General features: G+C 41.8%; 1 protein-coding gene across 2 annotated transcripts in view; it reads right to left on the reverse strand.

Annotated features, from left to right (window-relative positions):
- The window catches only part of CSMD2 (CUB and Sushi multiple domains 2), a 326,291-nt gene that overhangs the window by 280,978 nt on the left and 25,168 nt on the right, over nt 1-20,145 (reverse strand). For both annotated transcript variants that reach the window (XM_064525206.1, XM_026104637.2), the window contains exon 2: nt 19,281-19,497. In XM_064525206.1, coding sequence (XP_064381276.1) covers nt 19,281-19,497 — 217 coding nt within the window. The remainder of the gene's footprint in view (nt 1-19,280; nt 19,498-20,145) is intronic.

Here is a 20,145-nt window from a genome sequence, read left to right on the forward strand (position 1 = left end):
AGGAAACTCTGTCCTCACACCTTTCTCCCTAAATCTGCAGCCCAGGCAAACTAAAGCCCAGGGATCAACACAAGGGCAGACAGAATATGAAATCATTCCCAAATAGCCTCATGCATGAAACAATAATTCTGACATCCCTGTTATTTACTGTAGCAATAAATATATATATGCTAATGAGAAAGAAGAGCAGGAAACACTGTTCCTTATTAAGGGCTATAACACTAAGTTGAGGGCAGAAATAACAGCACCAATAACCATCCTTCATTTCTTCAGTAGCGCTGGCCAAACGGATCAGCAAGTGATTATGCCCTTATGCTGCTTGGGGCCAACACTGACTGTGAGAGAGTTTCAATATGTTTTGCACTGGCTTAACTCTGCTACTATTGTGACAAATCAAGCTAAACCAGTGCAGAAATACCACTCCATAAGCTTGTCCCTGCACCACAGCATGGCAAAAGCAAGATACCAAAGGAAAAAACCCTAACACAGAAATCCTTTAGTCTACATGTATTCTTCTTCTTTCTTTGCCCCAGTACAGCACAATATAAGATACTTCTGAGGTGTGGCTCCCCCTTTGCAGCAGGATGGCGGGCTCTGCTTCACAGGACAGTTTTGCAGGAATCGACTTCAACACAAACCAGTTGCTAGTGCAGCCACCGCCACTTCACAGGGGCTCTGCAGCATCACATGCACCAATTATGCTCCATGTGCCAGCCACTGCTAAAGCTCAAGGCCTCTACCATATGGTGGGGTCTCAGTTTGCTCTCTGCCAACTGCTTTCCATTCCTCAAGAGCCCAGCCATCTTGCCTCTATGATATATTCCCGTCTTCCCAACTGCCACAGAATCCTTCTCTGCTGGAAACTTGTCCCATTCACCGAAGGAGGAAGCACCAGTCAAAGACACACTGACTCCTCTGCTCAGCAAATTCAACTCATGACTGAACATTGCTTTTTTTCTTTGGATGAAGAGTAATCAGCCAGAACAGTCCCAATCTCAGTCCTTTTGCAAACATGTTTACCTCCCTGTGTTGCATATTATGCTATTTCACTGTATCAAGTACAACTATCATGTACAGGGATGCAGGCTTCCATTTTGGAGTGCAGGTGTCATAATTAAAACAGAGCACATTATTTTTCTGGTAGGATGCCCACCATCAGCTCAGGCTGCAATCAAAATAGTTATTGCAGCTGGCAATCCAACAGCCTTTAAAGCATAAATGCTAGAGAAGTGTCTCAGAACATCTAATGAAAACACATTGGATTGCATCGTTTAACCCAGCATTAAATTACACTACATCATACTTCAGTGATTTTTCCCTGCACGCAATTTAAAGGCACCTATTAAAAAGAATTCCCCAACAAATGAACAGCTCCCTTCACCATATACAGTTAAAATGACAAGGTTCCATAAGGACTAAACTGATGCTCCTGTCTGACACACTATCCAAGGACGATATCCAAGCTAAGTCTCTTCAAGCCAAGGTGTAAGAAACGATGACAAAAAACCCCACCACCTCAGTGTGAGAGCAGCCCTTTGGAAAATCATGTCTGCAATCAGCAGATGAGTTCATTTTTACACTACACTCCCAGGTAGCAAGACAGCAGGCAACCTGAGGCAAATTTATTTGAAAGGCAAATTCATGAAGTATTAGACCAATCCATTATCAGCTGGAGCCAACAGAAAGACTCCAACAACTTCAGCAGACTTTGAATCAAGTTTTGTATGCCTTTTCAGCTAGACATGTAGCCCATAAAAGTAATCTCACTAGCGTCAAGGAGACTACATATATGCTCATTCTTTTCCTCTGTAAAATGGGTATGAGGTGGGCAGTATTAATTAATATTTGCAACTTTCTCAAAAACCCTGATGAAAAGTATCTTTAAACAAAACATAGAAGAATAAGCAAGCTATTAACAAGAACACCTCAATTCACGTAGCACAAGGAACAATATACCTGAGCTACCAGCTGCTGGAAAGGAGCCTGTGTTCAGCTGTGGATAATTAGGCCTCAGAAAGCACTTCCCAAGGTTATCAGACCAAAAGTCCATGCACAAAGCATACATCAGAGGCCAGAGCCAGGAAGCATGGGCTGGAGCTCAAGCAGCAAGTTTCCAAGAATGAGGAAAGAGAGAGAAGGTTGTTCTGTGTCCAGAAAGGAAGGGACAAGAAATCACCAGCTCAAATTGCAATAAGAAAGCAACACATCGGACACGAGGAAACATCTTTCTGGCAAAAAGGAGAGCAAAGCTCCATAGCAGAATTCCTGCAAGACTGCTGCATTTTCAGCCCTAGGAGCTGTGCTGGCACTTTCTATCTGGCTTCTCCTCTGCAACCGTACAGTAGGCTGCTGCCTCTGCCTCTTTCACACATCTGATTCCTTCCATTTTCAGCACAAAAAAACTGTGCAGATCTTTTCCCTCCTTTTCAACAATAAGTGTGGATGAAATACCCACCTGAGGAGACAGTCAACTCACTGAGCATATCTTCACAGACTTGTCTTGTTCAGAACTTTTTTCCCCAGTAGTTCTTGTCAAAAATTTTTTCTTTCCTGTGTTATTTTATTAACAAAACAAGCAATTACAGTGAGATTTGTTAGCTTTTTTTTTTTTAAACGTATTGACAGAATAACTGATGTCATAAATGTCCTCACTGATCACCAAAGCAAGCAAGCAGGGCATAATCCGAGGACGATTCCAGACCACGCATACTGCGGAACACTTAAAAAGCCAGTGCTGCCTGCAAGGCAGGACTGACTGGTGTTACTTAGACAGTTGCCCTTTAATTTTGAATCCCTGTAAGGCTGAAATGGTACTCTGGACAAAAAACACTCAACCAGCTTATAATGCTATTGTAATGACACAGGCAAAAGTTTCAATTCAAATTTTGGAAGCCATTTGTCTTAGTTCACTGGCATTAATTCCACATACTCTTGATTAATTTAACCCCTCTACTTACTGCAAAGAAATCAACTCCAAGGAAAGAACCAAAATGTTTATCAACTAAAACAGCTAGTTCTTGTTTTCTATGGGTGTTCGTGTAAGTGTATCATTAGCAAAAGTGTATTTTAGGACTCGACTCCGCAGAACACTAAGCACACTGCTCCTGAGTGGGAAAGCTTTTCCATTCGTGTTTTCCTGTAAGCATGCAAACAGTCCCACCAACTCTAAAACTATGCTTCATGAGCTCAAGTGTTTTGCAGGTCAGGACTCGAATGCTCAGTCCCTGGAAGACAAACTCTGCAACTGAGAGATAATAGGGTCACCAACTGTTGTTTTTATTTTAGAAAACAATAATGATGATGCATGGACTTGAAAAACATGCAGCAGGCTCAGAAGAGTACAGTATTGCAACCAAGGAATGAGGACCTATCTGGTCAACCTTATCAGAAATCCACTTTGTCTTTATACTTTTTTTTCCCAAAATACATAAGACCTCCAAAGCTCTACATAAACAATACTGCAGCACATGTGGGATGTGACCACCATCAAAACTCCGTACTGTACCAAGCACTGCAGTCGCACTGACTTTGTCCAAAAGAGAAGGATTAGGAGAAACAGGTAATTTGAGTAACAGAATCAGCAAGACCCTGTAACCCATCCAAAAGCACTGCAGCTCTTCTGTACCCACCTGCCTATTTTCACCAAACCAGCAGGAACTCCCTGTCTTTGAAACTTCAATGACTGTCAAACCTAGCAGAGCTAGCCGAACAAGTTCAAAATTTATGGGGCCACCACAGTGTGAATGGCAGTGACCTCTAGTTAAAAGAATTTGACATCTCCATTGCTACAGTCTCCCCTCAGTCTGTGGTTTTATCTGATTATTTAATACTATGCACAAGGCACACTTGGTGCAAAGAACTCATTTCAAGCATAGTAGAGATGAATGCTGATTTACTCAGATTGTTAGAACATTTTAAGCTCAAAACCAAGCTGCTTTTATTTTTGAATCAAGCTACAAACAGATCCTGAACAGATACCTTCAATTATATGCATTTTGCAAGCAACTGTATCAGTAACTCCTTATATATTCTCTGTTCATATTTCACAAAGCAACTTCAATCTACTTTGCTGCCAGCCAAGGCCACGTGTCCCATTTTATTCCATGCCACTTTCCAACCTTCCCATCTGCCCAGCTGGTTGATAATTAAGTTGTTTTTAAATAATACCATCAGTTGGCTCCTTCTGACATAAATTACTCCATATTTTTCTTACCAGGACAGTAATAAGCTTTTTTTTTAATAATTATCTTCCTCTGTCCCTTAAATTCACTCACTCCTCAGTCAATGTTTGCCAAGAGAATGATTCTATCATTTCACAGCCCAGTGCAGAATATAAGAGAAGGTTGCTATGCCTGTAAAAACACAAATGTTTGAGTAGTTTTATTGACATAAACAAGATTTGTTATAAAAACAAGCATGGCCAGCTGCTCCCTCAGGCCCAGAGAGCCCAGCCAGCAGGGCCTCATCCCACCACCCTCACGCAAGGGACCAGGACAGGCCAGGGCAGCAGCCCAGAGCCCAAGTCATCAGACAAGGTCATGGTGATGAGACAGGTCCAAGGTCAAGCCAGGAGCGCAAGCCTGTGAGCCAGGGCCAGGATCAGGCCCTGTGAGGGTAACCCAGGTCAGACAGCCCCACGATCCCCCAGCAGGTCCAAGTCCAAGGCAGTTTTTATATATGACCCCACAAGGCCTGCTAGGCAGGCTGCATCCTCCCTCAAGGCTGGCAAATCAGTACAAAGCTGACTGGTAGCCAACTGCAGTATTCAAGCTGAGCCACACAGTTTCTTTGACATAGCAAGTGCACTTACTAGTATCGGTCAGGCTTACATAATCACATCTCACAGGAAGACTTCAAGGAGCAGGTTTCAAAACAACAAAGTAATGCACCTTCTGATTAGGTGGGAGATGTGATAAAAAGGTACCTCTCATTGGCATTGAACAGTTTCCTGCAGGAAGGCTGGGGTTTCAAAGAGAGGCTGAATTTTATCAGAAAGGTGACATATACTCCCCCCCCCCCCCCGATTTTTTTCAGTGAAGTTAACCTAGAGCTTTGCAAACAGTTCTCATTCTCACATGGAGGATACAATCAGACCCCATCTGCCAGGGTGACTTAGGAATCAACTCCACTTTCTTCTCCTTCCCACACCACATATAATTCATCAAGCCACAGAGTCCTTTGCTTACCTGCCCGACACTGACAAAGGCTTCATTAACTAATCCAGTCTCTGGGGACAGCCACAGGGCTCATAAATCCCACTGTGGATGGATTTCTCCACTCATTTAAAATAGGTTTTGGGTCAATTCCCACTAAAAAAGTGTTATTTATAGGGCCTAAAGCCTGCACAGCCACCTCAAATATGAGACCTTCATGGCTCTCAAGCTGTGAACAGCTACTGAGCATCAAATCTCAATAAATTTGATTTTCTTCATACAACGCAACAGAGTAGGAAGACCACGGACCTCGAATTTATCATGTCCCTTCCATGTTCATTTTACGTTTACTTCGTTATGTAGCTAATGAGATGCTAGCAAATATCTGAAAAACAATAGCATCCATATTCCCTGTTGTAGTATCAAAAACCCAAAAGAAAAAAAAAAAATCAAATTCCCAGAAAGGTTCAAATTCTAGCAACTTCTTGGGAAAACTGAGCTGACATTCTGAGTCAATAGGGACAAGTACGGATAAAAACCAAGCAAGGTTCAGCAGCATCAATTCAAAACTTGGCAGTTCTAGGCTAGTTCTAATTTCTGGCTTTCCTCAAAAAACAAAACAAAATCACCGGGGTGTGAAATCCAGTAAATAGGAAAAATAAGTTCTCAGAACCCCCCGCTGCTCACACAGGGCTCAAGTCCTGCCAAATAGAATGAAGTCAGTGAGCAACGAGAAAGTGTTACCATAGCAGGAGTGTTACAAATATCCCAATATTCACATCAGCCATTAGCAACATCACCTCTTCTGCTACATGCCATGCAAAAAGAGAGTGCCCTATGGCCTGAAAAGCTTTAAATGCAAGAAAGGCAAAGTAAATACAAACATTCTGAGGCCCAAAACATTCTTAACTAAAACACCACTTTCCAAGTCCTTTAAGCTTGTCCATTTGGGAAGCAGCTTTTGAAATCACAGCACTGAAAGCTGCACCTCCACAGCTATGTTCTCAGATTTGTCTCTAGCCTGCTAAATGGTTTTGGGCAACCCACCTAACTGGGCATCCCTTTTGGGCCCCAGTTCTCTCTGTATACAGCCCCAAACACCCAGATGTCTTGCAGGGATGCTAAGAGGCCTCAAATGTACTTGACAGCATATCTCAAGTGTGTTTGAGAGCACAGCTATTCCTGGATCACAGGTGCCAAGCATCAGACTCACAGCAATCACAGGTACTGTAAAATGGGACTGACAATAAGATGTAATCACCATCACTTTTCAAATGCTGTAGTGGGGCCAGTAGTTCCCAGAGCTGAAAGCTGCCTGCCTTCACTTTCACAAACCAGTTTTTTTTTTTTTTTTTTTAATTAAAGGCCTGTGAATTAAGAGACATTACTTAAAAAATTACAGAGCCTAAATCAAGCCCACAGCCAGGTGATATAAAGACCCCATAAGCAGAGAAGCTCCCTTTCCTCAGTGTGTTTTTTCAAGAAGAGAGGTGAGTGCATTCTGAGTCTTCAAGTTTAAGGGGGGGGGGGGAAAAAAAAAAAAAAAAAAAGGTTAAACAGTCCAAGGTAGAAGATCAAGTGAAGAGACTCTGGGTCACACTGCAATAACTGCAGACACTAATGAGAACTAAGCACTCATGTTGTAACCACAGTGTGTTTAATGAAGCATATTCTTTTTTGCAATGTAAAAGATGTGTGTGTGTGTATCTGTTTTCTTTTTGGAGCAACAAAATGTCAGTTTGAAAAGACTTTTGACAGTCACTTCCATCTAGAAAGTACAACAGAATGGTAAATTATGTTTCTAGCCAGAAGAATATATGCCATGCAATCAATAATGTCAGAAGAGAATATTATTCTCTTTGGGGCATTCCTACAAATGTTTTCCCCTTTATTTTTAACCTCATGCAGTTACTTTCAGTTTTTCCTTAAGTCATTCCTATCAACGACTTAAAGCTGTTTGGCATAAAGTGTCAATTTAATGTCCTCCTTTATTTTTCTATTTAATAGATTTATAATGGTTTCATTTAGAAACGTTTTCCAGCCTTAAAGCACCTTTGTTCCTTACTTGGACAGATGACTACACTTTTCCCCCCCCCACAGCACCCCAACTCCAGCTGTGAAGGGGGTGCCTATCGCAGAAGAGCTGCTGAAACAGAGGACTAACTCACTGACCAAGTAGAGATGTCTGTACAGATGGTGAACACGACAAGTTAAAGCAGCAAAACAAGTCACACATCTAGCCCCTCTCACTCCTGCCACGTCACACCAGCTATAGCCTTCTTCGCACTTCTGCAGGACAAACATTTCCAGCATGCTCACCATACCTACAAGACCAAACGAGTAAGAGAATTACTCGAACGGGGGAGCACTGAACACCACACAGCTGCCATTATCGAGCCATCTGGGCATTCACGGAAACAATACCATCAACATCCTGCTGAAGCCAAACATAAGTGATATGCTGAAAAAGGAAGAAAAAAGAAAACTAACTAGCTGTTAGCCTGCCAGGCGAAATACCTTTCTGGAAGCCCACACTCCAGGCTAAGCCATTTAAACAGCAGGACAAGAAAGCCCTGGAAGAGCACCCAAGGGGTGACTAAAGACACTCCAATCCCTCCCCTCACAGGAGGGCAGCACATGTCTGAAAGGAAATGGAAAGAACTCGAATGGATTAAATGCCAACGAAGGAACAAAATGCAACAACAATGGCACACTGGTGTCACCATGTGCCACAAGTCATTTCTTGATTTATCTGTCAAGCTGGGCAGCATTAGCAGGGAAGTTTTGTAAACAGCAGAACAGAGAAAAGCTTCGGAGAAAGCCTCAAAGCAGGCTACCATGGGAGCCAGGTCAGTGTTAGCAACTGTGCCTACACACGGAGATACATTTCCTTCTGAGAACCAAAAGCTAACAAGACCAAGGAATTCACAAAACACCGTTTTCCATGAGCAGTAGTTGAACACATCATTGTTGAACCACGTGAACAACCTAAAACATGCTGGATATCCAGAGGATAAGCTTAGAGAGAAATAATCAGGCAAATACTTCTATTATGGCCTTATCAATTTATTACACTTGGTACACATGCACCCCTATTCCTCCTGTTTTGTCTGAACATCAAGAAGTTAATCTATATAACTAAAAGTAGCCAAAGCTTGCCTGCGGAGTGAATCCAGGTCTCATCCGCCAAGTTTGCACATCTCTTTGAACCCTTTACGCAGACAAAAATCAGAATTCGAACCGGACTTTAGACATCGGCCTTGAGAGAGACCTTTTACTTCCCCTGAGTGCATATGAAGCAGCAGTATAAGGCAAGCCCTGTTCTGCCCAGGTGATCCCAGGACAGACAGCTTGGTGCCATCCTGGATATTTCCACATAAACTGCAGCCTCACAGTACACAGTAAGGTACACCTTAGCTACAGCAACTCTTTGAGAATTTAATTTATAATACTTAGCAAAAATTTTAATGGCAATGAATAAGAAGGAAACAGCAGCAATTTACATTCTATACAGCACACTGGTTTCTGCAAAACTAGAAGAATTAAAAAGACTCACCCAAATGGAACAAATACAAAACAATACAAGCTGTCCTTTGTAGTCAGAGAAGTTAATAGAAAATTTGATTTTTAGATGTGTTGGATGATGGGAAAAAACCCTGAAACAAATCCCACGGCTTCTGCCTGTTTCACCTGTGTGGCACTGTTTGATCTCGTGTTAGTCGCTTCTCTTTCTGCTTTCATACTTTATCTGCCACAAATATGGGAACAGTAAACACTTCAGTCAGAGGCAGCCTCAGCATGCACCTACATAGTTGAAGGCCCTGATTTCAATAGTCAGAAAGTATTATATTAAAAAAAGCTAGACAGAACAAAAGCATTTCACACTTCAATTTTACATGTGGATCAGTGACAATATAATACCAAACAGTGCAAATGAAAATATACACATTCTTCCTAAGCCTTTTATGCCAGTATAGTACTACTAATTAACTACAGGCCTAACTATTAGTTAAACGTATAAGGACAATCACCATGTCTTCGGATAGCACAAGCCTTTATGCTTTTGAAACAGTTACAAAACTGCAAAGACAATTACGTTCTTTATTAGGAAAAAGGACCAGATGTCAGCAGTTGCTCTTGCAGCACACCAAAATCCAATTCTGAAGAGTCTAAAGGGAACCTTGCCACCCTCCACAGCCCAACAGGAGTATAACGAATTAGAGTCAATGGGCACTGAAGATTTGTCAATTTTCTATTCCAGATTGCAAGTAATAGCACTCCACAATTTCATTGCATCTTCAATGATCTTGTAAGATTGTATCATCTCCTGCAGACCTTCATTAATTTTGATAAAAGGAAATACACACCGACTAAAAAGGTGCTTTGCCCGAGAAACTCTCAAGGTCAGACCTTAAAAGTGAGATATAAATACTTCATTGACCTAGAGATTCACTGGATTCAGAAGATAACAGAAGTGCATACATTTTTCCACCTTTCAGAAAAAGGCATTAAAAAGTCATGGTTGCAAACTATATCTGTTTTGTACTTTAACTTGCTTTCCTCACCCTAACAAACAGGCCCTCTAACTGGAATCTTTTAAACATTTTGCAGATTCTATTTAACTTGCAAAATACAACATTGAGGTCATTTTACAGTTGGGAAAATTGCATTTCCATGGCTTTGGTGCATAGCCCACTGCATCCTTCCTTTTCTGTGGAAGAGGCACACTAGTTACCAAATGAAGTGGTGATCTTGGTGTTAACTGACATCAATATCTATTGACAAGTGAAATTATTTCTGAAAACCTCATTCCATACTAAAGTCAAAAATTTTTTGTAGACTCCCAGGCAAGCAGAATCAGATCACAGTCACTTCTTTTCATCATGCAGTTCCAGTAACACTGGAATGGGGCAACTAATAACTAATAGCTCACTGTGCAGCCCAGGGCAATTCACTGAACTCCTCTGTGCTGCGCTCTCCCCTCCTCTAGCAGAAGCAATACTGCAGACCTGCACCTTCTCAAAGCATTCGATAGTCTAGAAATGAGAAAAACCAAACAACTGCTGTGGGTTAGTTCAGTTTCTCTCCCCCCACTGCTAAAAATCCAGTCTCACTTGCTCTGACCCCAAATGTTCCCCCCAGCTTTGTAAACTGCCACTTCTGCTAAAAGAATAAAAAGTTCCATATCTAAAACAAGTAAGGATTCATGAAAACTAAAAATGTCTGTGACAGCATCATTTCAAACGTTATATACATCCATAATAAAACAAACTTCTCAGTTTAAAACATTTAGTAGAAGAGCAGGCAGCTATTCTCTTCATCATAAGCCATCCTTGATCAGGAACAGGAGGAAAGCAGAAATCCCATGAAATCTATTAGAGCGCTCACCACGCAGATATATTTTACCTGGAATGCCGTAGATGTGAGCACTGCAGGGTCTGCAGCGATCATAAATCAGATCACACTCAGACTTCACTGCACTCCGCTTTAGTTACCTAAAAGGCTTGTAATCACTGTATCAGAAGTCAACTTGAAGTAAAACCAAGCATCAGCTAGAGAAATCTAGAGAGGGATATAACATCCCTGGACTTGCTCTATATTATCAACAACAAAGCCCTGCGCTGGCAGAGAATACAGATAAACTGCATGAAGAAAAGGAAAAGCTGAAGAGCAAAAATGCAACACATCAAGCAACAAGGAGAGTCCAGTATAACTCCTGACTGCTCAGTGCACTGCCCAGCAAACAGAGATATCCCGAAGCACAGCACTACATTGGTGTTTCCCCTTCCTTCCCCCCAGGGCTAAATACTTAAGGAATATGAGGCTTTCCTAACTTGAATCAGCTTGGCCATGGAAGATTGCAAGGCCATCAGGCCACCCAGAATTTCTACATACTTTTAAAATCTACCTTTAAAATCTACCTCAATTACTGATGGCATTCAGTGTTTACAGACCTGTCAAAAACAGAACATTCCAGCTCAGTCTTAAATCAAATCTGTTGGATATTGTCTAATTATAGAAAATCTTTCTATACCCTGCATACCTTAATATGAAGCAAGAGTCACTGTCAAGGTTTGCTGTTAGATTTTACCCATAAATATGGTTACTCGACAATTTAGAGGGAAAATAGAGCACAAAAACAATTCTGAAAACAATTATTATTATTTACGCAACAGCAATGCCTTAAGTTCCAATAACAGACAGCCCACAGCGCTAGACACCCAGCAGGGAAGAGTCCTACCTGGACGAAATTCCAGTCTGATAGACAAAAGGCAGAATAACCACTAGGAAGGAAATTACTCCCCCAATTAATATTTACTCAGTAGGCATGAAAAAAAGGTTGCAGTTTTCAGTAAGATCCTGTTATATGAGGTATGGTACAGGCTGCAGCACAAGGGAAGGTCTTACCATACTTAACTTTTCTTAAACAATACAAGCAGTGTCATGAGAGAGCAGTTCCTTTAACTCTTAAACCAAGACCAAAAGCTGCTCAACCGCCCTATTTCTCCATCTGCTTAACTGGCTGAAGAAAGGTCAAATCAGCCTCAAGCCTCATCCTAAGCCTGCTGTATTCAGCAAGGTGGCAGGAAAAACCCTCCCACCCCAATCTCACTATTAGCTTATACCCCTCATCCCAATAAACATTGTCCTAATAAGGAAAAATTGAATACAGCCTGTCAAAATGGAACAGCCCTAGATGCAGCTGCATTAACCCCATTAGCTCTTATGGACATTCAGATCTGGTTCCATCAATTATCTCACAAAGTTTAAATATTCAGCACTTCCCCAGAACAACATGACAGGACCACTGGCAAAAGGCCCTTAATGTTGCCGGAGCAGCTGAAAAGAGTATCCTCTCAGAAATAAAATTGCACATACTTTATTCTAAACAGCAGAGAGCCTGAATATAAGCTTATTTTATTTCCAGAGAGTTAATGCAAAGTGACAAAAGACTCTGCTAAAGGGCAAAGGGAGGTAGGATTCTGAAGCTGACTAGGGATGACAGAAGGATTTAGCCAGCCCCCTCAGTTTTATACATTTATCCTTACCTTTAGCAAGAAGAACTGCAGTCACCTTGGACACCTGAGGTAACTACAAAGGACTACGTTATGTGATATAACTCAGCATAAGGTGACTCAACGTTAAATCCTAATATAACATAGTTCTGTGTATTGTCAGATGCCGAATGCTATTCCTCCAGGAGTTTCTGCAAGTCTTAGTCAACACAGGACAGAATGAATCCTAGCAAATCCAGTACCCATCCTTCCACCGAGTCAACACAGCACGGTCCCACTTAAGCTGCAGGAATCCACACGCCTGCCCCGTGATCCCGTTATTACAAATCCCAAACAATCCCATGCGTTTGGCCTCTATTTCAATTTCCTCATCTGCAAACCAAGAACTGCATGCAAGGCATGCATGATCTGCAGGATAAATGTAAACAACATGAATGGAGGTATTTTAACTTGACCAGAGAGAATAAACTGTTGCTACTTACTAGGCAGTGAATTTGTGCTGCCTGCATTCTTCTGTGGATGGAGCCAGAACCTCAGACTATTACTTTAAGCCAGCTTTGCATCTCTGTAAGCAAGGGCACATGTCATGGGGGGAAGGAATTCTCTCCTTCACTTCTCACTTTGTCTTCTCCCCTCCCATTATGAAGTACAAGTCTCCCAAACCAATTTATCAAAATTATAATCAGGTTATCAGCAAGAAACAAGATGCAGTATTCCTGTAAACAGGTCACTGCAGTGGATAATTCACCTCCTACCAGTAGTATCACACAGTATTAAGATCAAGCAAAACACTTAACCTTTCAGTCAAGTAAATACAGCAAAGAGACCGTATGGTTTTCAACTGCATATGCAGCACATTGGTGGTAATCTCCCTCTGAACACTCTTCAGTCATCCTTCAGAACGGGTAACTAAGAAGCAATGCCAACTTCAACAGAAAACTGTGAGTAATACTGAAGTGTGAGCTAGAAGACAACAGTTATTCTGTGCCACCAACCGAAGGTAGTGCAGATTTCCTTGGGGCTTTAAGAAAGAAGCTGTTGTGTTTCTCTACCACTATACATTGCAGAGAGCCATCAGAACAGGGCACTTCTCGCAGCTGTGTAACTACGCACCTCCCAGTCACTCCTGGGGAACTGCACCAGTTTGCAGCAGTGAAGTTTTGGCTATAAAAGGATTCATTTATTTTTCTTGATTGGCTCAAGCTTTCTTAGCCAAATAAATTCAGTATCATTTGATCATTGCCTCATAACATTTCCATGTTACATGTGAAACAAAGCGCACAGGTTGCAACCATGCACGTGTCTTCATTTTAGGTTATCCCTGCCATGGGTCAGGAAATAAGCACAGAACAGTCCCAGTGAAGAACATATATTCCATCCCTCAGCCCTTCTAGAGTAATTTTAGAAGTTTCTTAGAAGCAAAAATAAACAAACCACATTTTCTAAACTGACTAGTCCTAATCTGAACATAAATTCAGAATGTCTGAACAAAGCACTGTGGAGCTCTGTTCCCTTTGGGACCTGTGTACTACTACAGTATGGATAACAACATATGGTTTAAATTCTTCAGTATGAACAGGTTTATCCAAAGGGTGTTTATCCTAAGAGCTTACTAAAAATAAAGTACTAACACATACATTGCAGCTTTCTTTAGACCACCTTTTGGCAAGTTACTTTTCTGGTTTAATGAGATAGAAATGCTTCCGATTAATAGTAAAAGAAAATATGTTATGCTTAAATAGAAACATTTCTGATTGCTGGATCCTGTACTGAAAGGACTGAAGATGGTCCATGTTCTCTGACAAGGTTCCTGGGTGCTACCGCAATCGTAACCACTTAGACTACATTAACCTGCTGTATCTTGCACGTCCTCCAAAACACACAAGATGATTGCATGTCCCATTCTTACAAGGCCACTTAGCCAACAAGAAGGTGGCCCCACTAGCCTCACAGAGGGAACTTGGAGACCTTATTAATAGATCCTTATTTAGGAAATCTGACATTTCTCTCCAACTCAGCTCTTGACCAGCTGCATGACCTTGAGTGAGTTGCTCCTTTTTTGCCTGTCTTGCCTTTTCTTGCCTACTTAGATTAAAAGATGTTTTGAACAGGAACTGTCTATTCACTACGCGCAGCGCAGTGCTCATCACAATAAGACTTAGACCAAAGCACGTCCCCTCTGATACCACTGCTATAAAATGGTATTGAATTTTAAGTTAGAAGATGAAAATCTTACTACATTAGGAGGGGAATATCCCACAGCATCATGAATTTCAACCCTGAAGTAAAACAAGTGCAGCTCATTCCATTAAGGTTAATCTTTTGAATAACTAGTATTTGCCATCCACAGATCTGACAAGAGACCTCTGATACATAGAAGTTACTCTGGAGCCTGCAACCCTAAGAAGAGCTAGGCCAGAAAAACAGTGCTGAACTCCGTTATGTTGAGCAGAACCACCAACCTGTGCGGTTTGAACCCTCCTTCCTTCATGCTACACCCTCAAAATCAGATCTGCAGCTGTCACAGCAGAAACTTCCTCCTGAGTCTACAGGTCTGGATGGCTCTGCACCAACAAGGCAAAAAGCCACAACTTCAAACAGTTTGTGTGAGGGGAAGGGATCTAATTTTCCTCACATGGATGCCTGATCTGTCTTTTTGGATCCCCTCAGAAAAACAGGTGTAGGTAGGTGAAATTACCAGCTTACCACACATATCATAAATATTTTTTCCTTCCAAGTGCCAGCCTGAAACTTCAAATAAGGAGGTTAGCAACTAGTTTAGGATTCTTACATTAAAAACATCCTGTAAGTTATCAGCATCAGATGAAAAAGCTTGAAGACATCACGTGGGTTTCCTCATTTGATACTTTTTTTGTTAACCTCTATCTCATTATATCACATAACACTCAGATCTGAAAAGGTGCAAAGAGTTTCCCAAATCCCATAGCATCTCAGATCCATAAATAACTCGAAATATTCAAGTTTTAGTCAGGTCTCTGCAGAGCTAAGCCCAGCACTGCGGGAAACCAATCAGGAAACCAACCTGACTGGAGCATCCTCTTAACAATGACACAATCAGCAAAGCACAATGGAAATATACAAATATTCAGATCTCCACACGTGTCCCTCTGATCCCCCTGGCAGTTCAGAATATTTAGGAACTTGAAGGATGGGAATTTGGGAGAGTTTGCTCTGGTTTAATGAGCACAAACACTGCTCAAGAGAAGGGAGGCCACATGCAGGCGTTGGAGATGGTTAGAATTCTCATCCAAATTGTTGAAAACACACAGCTCTCCTACTCAAGGCAAGGCAAAGAAAAATCTACAAGTTATCACTGTAGTCTGTATCTAAAGAAAAATTTGCTATAATGGTCCCTTTTGAAAGCCAGTGCACGGCAGCAGGAAAAAAGCAGAATTATCTGTGAGAAGCTCAAGAAGCAAGGACTCAGAAAAACTCCGATTTCAGCAAACAAGGCAAAGTCATGGCACTGAAAGATGACAACAGCCCTGGATAGCTAAATTAAGACACTGAAACACATTTAATATTCACATACTCATCACAAACACGATGCAAATTCCCTAATATACAGTAAAGCAGTTTATTAGCAAATGTCTCATTGGATTAAGTCTGCTCTTATTCTATTAGGGAACTTTCACACCACATTAAATTGCAACACAATAGGGTGTTTGCCAACACAGGATGAACAGAATTATTAACCCCTTCTCAGAAATGCATACAGACATAACACTGTGACAGACTAGGCTACAGGAGCTCTCAGTAATGTCTGGCTTAAACAGAGCAGCATGGTTTTGAGAAGACTAACCATTCTCCATTCCTCAACACAAGGGAACTTCACCAACAGGTAACACACTCATTTACACCAAAATCATTCTATTTTCTCAGTCAAACAGACATGATGTACTGAAACAAATCAGTGACCCTCAACAAAATAAACTCAACTGCTCTCTTACCTCAAGTCACAGAATAACAGACCAGCTGAGGCTGGAAGGGACTTCTGAAGATCATCCAAGCCAACCCCCTTGTTCAGAGCATGGTCAGCTAGTTCAGACTGTTGAGGATCTTGTCCAATCAGGTTTTGAACCTCCAAGGATGGAGAGTGCACAGCCTCTCTGTGCAAACTTTCAGCATTTGTCCACACCCACAGTAAAAAAACAGTTGGGATTGTCTTTGTTTTTTAGAGGCAGACAGAAAGTCCCATATTTCAATGCATGCCCATTACCTCTTGTCCTTTCCCTGCCTATCACTGAGAAGAGACAGGCTCCATCTTCTCTCACCCTCCCATCAGATATTTATACAAACTGGTAAGATCCCCCTGAGCCTCCTCTTCTCCAGGTTAAACAGTCTCAGCTCTCTCAGCCTCTCCTCATGCAAGAGATGCTCCAGGGCCCTTCACTGGACTCACTGATATGTCCATTCCGGTCGGGTCCCAGGGAGCCCAGAACTGCACCCAGCACTCCAGATTCAGCAGTGCGGAGCAGAGGGGAATGATCGGTTCCCTCAGCCTGCTGGCAATGTTCTTCCTAATGCAGCCTGTGATGCTCTCAGCCTTCTTTGCTGCAAGGACACATGGCTGGCTCATGTTCAACTTGTTACCCACCAGGAACTCCAGGTCCTTCTCCACAAAGCTGCTTTCCAGCTGGTCAGTTCCCAGCTTAAGTTCCCTCATCTTATTCATGTTTTTTTTTGATACCACCTGCAGAACCTGGCTCACTATATGGAAAGCTCTAAATTCTTTCATTTGAAAAGACCTCCTGCTTATTAAAATGAGTGTGATGGTAAAAGGCTGGGGGGGAGGAAGGGAGGGAGGAGCAGAGTGGGAGAGGCAAAGAGAGACAGTTTCTGTCTCTAACTGCTTTGTTGATAGGCCAAAATTACATTTAACAAGACAGCTTCCTTCTCCCCACAGAAGCAGGTTTTCTCCCCTCCCTTTGCACTTGCGTACAGCTTATTTTGGCCTGCCTCATGTTAGCATGAGTCTTGATGAATGATGTGTGGTCATCCATCTTCGAGTGCTGCACTTTGATGATGAATGGAGTACATTTGGAAAGCAGTCTGAGAAAAAACAAAATTGATAGCCAAAGGAAAAAAGAAAAAGGAGAAAAGAAGAAAGGCCAATGTTGAGCAACAGCTACAGAGTTTAATGAGGTAAGACTGATGTACAAAAAATATCAGCTGAACAAACAGGTGAGACACCAAACAGCACAGAGCAGCAAGTTCCAGGTTTTGAAGTCACTATTCTAGAAATGTCCAGGGGAAGAATGCAAGTGTTCATCATAAAAAAGCCCATGTCTTGATTTCTGTAAGCCTTCAGTAAGTGCTTTCACACCTTTACAAAGTGCCCCACTTTGTAATGCTCACCTTGATACTGTATGTTTTTCTTCCCATTTATTTCATTGCCCTCCATTGTATTAAACATAGCCCACTCCCTGAACACTCTCTACTCATCAGGGATAAAACTGATTCCTCAATGTTGCTTTGTGGGATAAAACCTGGAACACAACTTATATACACTTATAATCTGCCTAAGTTGTGCACAAATTTTATCAGTGACGCAGAGGAAGGATCCTATTTGTCTCCCTCACCTTCTCTCCAAAATGCAGGACTACGAGTTATCAGCACAGTATCTAAGGTACATCTCCATAGGCTTGCTGTACTGATGGACTGTATTAAGATGTCCTTGCTGTTACTTCATCTACAATCATACCATGCTTATGAGCAACAAGTAGCTCAGAATACCACCTGGATGCAACTTGTCTATAAGTGTCTTACTAATTTACTCCACCATGACCCTACTTCTGAACTAATTTCATTCATGGATTTTGCTTCTTCAGCAGAACCTCCCACTGACATCTAGAGGGCAAAAGGAAATGTCTGGCAATGCTGATGAGCAGAACAATTTGCCAGGGGGCTTCTCAGTGCAAAGGCAGCATTGACTCTTGACCATGCAAAGTTTCCTAAGCATAATTTTGCATCAGATGTAGGCATCCTTTATATAAAACCCAAAGCAAAGCACTACTCTACTTCCTGATTAAGTGATAAGGTCCCATAATTATGATGATTCTCAAGCACAGTTGCAAGACGAAAATATGATTTATTTACATAACTAAAATCATCTATGCAAAGAACTAATTTTCACCAGTATTTGTTTCCTTAACTCAGATCTTCCAGTTGGGTTAGATGAGACACTGAATTCAATGGACTTGTCCTAAACTGAAGTGGTTTGAAGTAAAATTAATTTACAGGACTGTGCATGATTGGACTGTCTTTAGTAGGAGGTGATTGCAACACTGAATGCTGTCTCTACCGATTGGTTCTATTACTTTTTGAATACATTACAATCAGACACCAGCTGCATGCAACTTATCGCCCCAGGAAACTGCTGTCATGTCACAAGTCACCATGATGATTTCACCTACACCTCAGACCTAGAGGTCTGAGGTTGAGACTCCTTCAAATGCAGAAGTCTAACATATCATGTAACAGTTGCTGTGGTAGCAATACATTATTTTTCATAATTAGCCTATTTAACTTATTACTAATATTAAGACAGTACCTGAAAGCCTCAGAGATCAGCATCCATGGAGAGGCTTCATGCTAACATTTATTACTCAGTAACTCCTTACCCCTAGAGATGCAACAGTTTAGACAGATGTGAGAGTACCATCTTTGTCCAACCGGTGGTCTGTCTGCAAGTTAGGAAATTACCCAAAGGCACCCACAGAGTATTTGGCAGAGCTACAAACTGAAACACAGGCTTCCTGCATTCACATGCATTGCTTTATCCATCCTCCTTCCCACTCAGAATCTCTTTTGGACTGAAGGAAGCTCATCTGCACACCAGCTCTCCTCTCCTCATGCTCCATTTTCTAATTAACTTCCCTGAATGTCTAGAATGACTCTTGATAAATCATTACTGTCAGGCAGTCAGAGAAACATTTCAAACCTTACCAGTAGATGAAATCAAAACAGCTACAAGAACTGTTCATGAAGCACTCCCAGTTTACTGCAGCATAAACCTCCAACCTAAACACTTTAATCCCAGTAGCAAAAATCCAAGCATGGTTAAACATCACTGTCATAAATGCTGTACCTTGTTCTCAGATTCCCCTGCTGAGGCAGTCCATCGTAGACAGATAATACATCAAAATCTTCCTCTAATGCAAAGGCCTGGAAAACAAGCTGTATCCTGTTCTGCTCTTCAGCAGTGATTGTCCACGTGCAGTTTGCATAATTTGGATATCCGTACGGAAAGCCTGGACTCTGTATTGTCCCGTTCGGGCCCTGCAAAATGTGACTGCAGTTCTGGGCTGGCAAAAGAAAAGACAAAAGTACAAGTCAAGAGGGTGCAGGATACAAGTTTTATATATTTATCATCAAAACAGATCATACAGGATCCTTTCTAGTGAATTCATTCTTAGTTCCTGATCTTGGAGAACAGACAAATGCAAAGTCTAAAGATGGGGTTTTGTCCTCCCAGCGTTCCACCTTCACACTAATTAACTTGGAGCAATTTCAGCTCTGCACTAACTTACACTTTGCACCCTATGGATACACAGGGCAGCTGAAGCATGGGCCCCAGACTCTACCCTGGCAGATCCACCTAGAACCCTTCCCATTTAGAGCAAGGCTATTCTGCAGATCTACACCACCCAAAGATCTCCTGGTGCAGGCAGTCTACAGGACAATTTATACATAGTTTAAGATTCTGCTATATTAAAAACTACCAAAAGTGGCAATGCCCGACAGTTTGGTCCACTCTAGTTAAGATTCAGAGTCCAACACAAAGTTGGCTAGGCTGATGCAGGCTGCTCCAACCATTGAAAAGGAAATGAAGACAAGTAGCTTTTTTCCCCCCACCAAAGCCAAACCTTTAAGATAACCTAGTACCCTAAGGTTGTCTCTCATCACACACTGTAACAGGGAACTGGTGCAAGTAGCAGCTTGCTTTGCCAGTA

Source organism: Dromaius novaehollandiae, chromosome 23, assembly GCF_036370855.1.
Source record: "Dromaius novaehollandiae isolate bDroNov1 chromosome 23, bDroNov1.hap1, whole genome shotgun sequence".
Taxonomy (NCBI): Eukaryota; Metazoa; Chordata; class Aves; order Casuariiformes; family Dromaiidae; genus Dromaius; species Dromaius novaehollandiae.